Here is a 3,169-nt window from a genome sequence, read left to right as displayed (position 1 = left end):
TGGTAACTGTGGCTTTTATCAAACAAACAGAAGGAAACGCTGCACTCGTGGTTTGCTTGTAGAGCTGTTGACTACGTTATTACAATGATTATAAAAGTAATCAAAATGTAAGTGTGACTCCAGCCCAGGCAGTGTAAAAAGCAAATCAAAAATACATATACAGAGAATAGAGTCAGTCTGACCCTCAACCTCAGTGTGGTCACTCACATGCCACCTTGTCGCTGGGCACAAACCGAATCTCTGTGATCGCTCCTTCATCATCATCATCATCATCATCACCGCTGCTGTCGCTGCTCTCATCTCCTTCGTCATCAGCTGCTTTCTCCGCCATTTCTGCCTCATTCTCTCCTGCGAGGATGGACGGTGAAAACATATGAGTGACACACAATTGGAAACTTTCCTTTTACATCAATTACTATGCCACACTGTGGTTCATATGACAGTGTACAATGTCTTTCATGCAAATATAAAACACTTAACATGAGTATGTTTTACATGTTTTATGTCTTATATTTATCTAAAGTTTCTGTGTGGTGTCTTCATAGACCCACAAACTCCCTAAAAAACGTAACTAAATATTTTTCTACACAAGAGTTCAAACAGATACAGACGCAAAAGAATAAAATTAAATTGTGTTTAGATGAAGGAAATTTCAGCATTGGGTTTAAAGAAAACCTGCCCTTGCCCGACATCAAGCCAGAAATCAGGATCTACAGTAAAAGATGACTGATTGATCCTTTAATACTTTTTTTAACTTTGCGTCACTCTCACCTGTGAGTTTGCCGTTGACCATGACGTACAGGTGTTCTTGTGGGTAAGTGCTGACATCTCTGGAGATGGCGTGCAGGCTGATGTTGGGATACTCCAGAGCGAAACCCATCCCTGAGCCGTCAAACCACGACAGGCGCCTGTAGAGAATAAACACACATGAAGATGACAGTTGTTAATTAATAAATAAATTAATAAAGCTTGCAACAAAACATAACATAAGCTACTTTTAACTGTATTTGACAGTGGCAGGAAAAGGAGGGGGATGACAAAGCTGCAAGAATCCCCTCAAAAGTTGTCATATTTTTTGAGTACTTTTCCAGGCATGCAAAACATTTGACATTTAACCCTGACCCTTTCATGTTTGAAAGTTCAAAATTTAAAAGTTGAAGACAAACTCATGTAGATGCTGGTTACTTTGTGCAATTAGAAAAAAATTAAATGTGCATTTGTTGCACATGATGTGTCCCCAGACTGTCGAAACTTTGAAAATCCAATAATAATTTCTGTTTTTACAGTTTCTGGCTCTGATAAATGATGTAATTTAAACAAGGCATGGGTTTTTAATTCAACATCAAGAGGATGTCAGGATGCTGAACTTTCTCCCCTCCACCTTCAATTAACTTGGACTGTTATGCAACCCATCTAACCTTTCTTTTTAATGTAAATAAGCGCTGTCATTTTATTTAACTTTTTTTTTTTTTACAACTTTTACTTAATCTGCTAAATACTCATCCTGGGATGAAACATTTTCTTGCACACTTGTACATTTCTCACATATTCATAAGCTGTGTTGCACTATTTATTGCAACTGAACTTATATACTATACTTATATTATATTTGCACTGTTCATTCCACTTGCACAATAAAAATTCACTGCATAACAAGACTAATTCCTCTCTTCCAATTTATACTTGAAGTTAGTTCTTGTGTTTTTCATGTGTGCCTTCCTTAACTGTAATTATGTTACTTTTATTTAGTACTTACTAGGGATGATAACAATTAATCGACAATTGATTAATCGGTCATCGAGGGTTCAATCAAACAGTTGAAATTTAATCGATTAATCGATAGGCTTTGCAATGTTGTATATGAAATATGTTACTGTGAGCTTTTAATGAGGAAAAAAGCATTTGGTATTCTTTAAAATACGCAAAATGCGACTATGTGTTTATGTTGTTTTCAAATAACGAATAATCGATCATTAAATTGACCATTAATAGATTTAGGGAAGTGCTTGCGATTTGCAGCCCTATAGTACGTACTTAATATATATACTTCTTCAATTATTTTGTTTGTGTAATTGCATGTTTACACCGTGGGTAAGGGAAGAACGGCATTTCAATCCTGTCTATGTCCTGTACATATGGCAGCATTGAAAAGCTGATTTTGACTTAAAAATCAATGATAAAAAATAGATTAGCCATTTAAATGTGTACGTCCCTCCCATAAGCCAAAATAAAAAACATAAGTCCTTCCCCAGAGTTTAACAAAATTAATTGGCATGCCTCCCACTTTTTGCAACACCCCTTGCCCATTCATAAATAATGAACTTTTGGGGCTAAAATAACTTTAAATGCAAATAATTCATTTTGGTTTCTGAAATATTTATGAATACATTTTATCTGTGTAAAAACAGCCATTATTGTGGAATAGTGTAGATTTCTAATCGGCATTTCAAATTATTTGCTTTTCTAACCAAACATGTATTTATTATTTTGAAAGCGACTTCTCCGGAAGTGGTTAGCACGAGGAGTGGCAGTGTCTCTGTTATTACACTTTTATCCTGTATATTGGTGTAATTCAACACAATGTCTGCATTAAACACTGGTAACGCAGCAGATTAAACTCTAACCTTAAACTGAAATGGATGGTTTCAAGACAAAAACAAGCGCCACGTGCATCACTTACGTTTCGGCGACGTAGAGCGTGCCGCAGCCCAGCTTCTGGCCGTCCAGCACCGCGGTGGTCTCGGCTTGCTCGTGCCGCACTCCCTCGGTGGGAGGACGAAGATTTTTCTGCAAAACCATCGTTATCGGCTGCTTTAGGAGGAAAGAAACGGGGCTCTGGTGTCAAAAAGAAGCTGTGTGACCTACTTCGTGCTACAAAACCTCGCTAATTTAACCCGGGGTAACTTCTCGGAAATTAACACTCGACAGCTGGAGGCGGATTAAAATCGAGAGCTGAGCTTCGCGCCTCTTCTCCGGGATTAATACAACCAGGCCGAGCCTCTCAGAGAGTCCACACAGGCGGTGAAAAGTCTGGAAATACACACGTTAGCAAACTGATGTTGGAGCTTCTCAGTGCCGACCATGGATGTATTATAGTGAAGTCGACCTCTCACAGGTGAAATATCGCGGCAACATGTAAATATCACGTGACCACACGAATAATGCGTGC

The 3,169-nt window shown here is 38.2% G+C and overlaps 1 protein-coding gene across 1 annotated transcript; it reads right to left on the bottom strand.

Annotated features, from left to right (window-relative positions):
- Nucleotides 1–104: 104 nt before the first annotated feature.
- Nucleotides 105–3,135, bottom strand: LOC121965699 (methylosome subunit pICln-like). Its single transcript, XM_042515826.1, has 3 exons — nt 2,681–3,135; nt 772–908; nt 105–348 (listed from the first exon to the last, which is right to left on the bottom strand). The coding sequence occupies exons 1-3, from the start codon at nt 2,797–2,799 to the stop codon at nt 200–202; spliced, it is 405 nt and encodes a 134-aa protein (XP_042371760.1). The 5' UTR covers nt 2,800–3,135; the 3' UTR covers nt 105–199.
- Between the last annotated feature and the right edge of the window lie 34 nt (nt 3,136–3,169).

This window comes from Plectropomus leopardus, unplaced genomic scaffold, assembly GCF_008729295.1.
Source record: "Plectropomus leopardus isolate mb unplaced genomic scaffold, YSFRI_Pleo_2.0 unplaced_scaffold21250, whole genome shotgun sequence".
NCBI classification, from domain to species: domain Eukaryota; kingdom Metazoa; phylum Chordata; class Actinopteri; order Perciformes; family Serranidae; genus Plectropomus; species Plectropomus leopardus.
The sequence above is the reverse complement of the archived record's forward strand: the minus strand, read 5'-3'. Positions and strand labels throughout refer to the sequence as shown.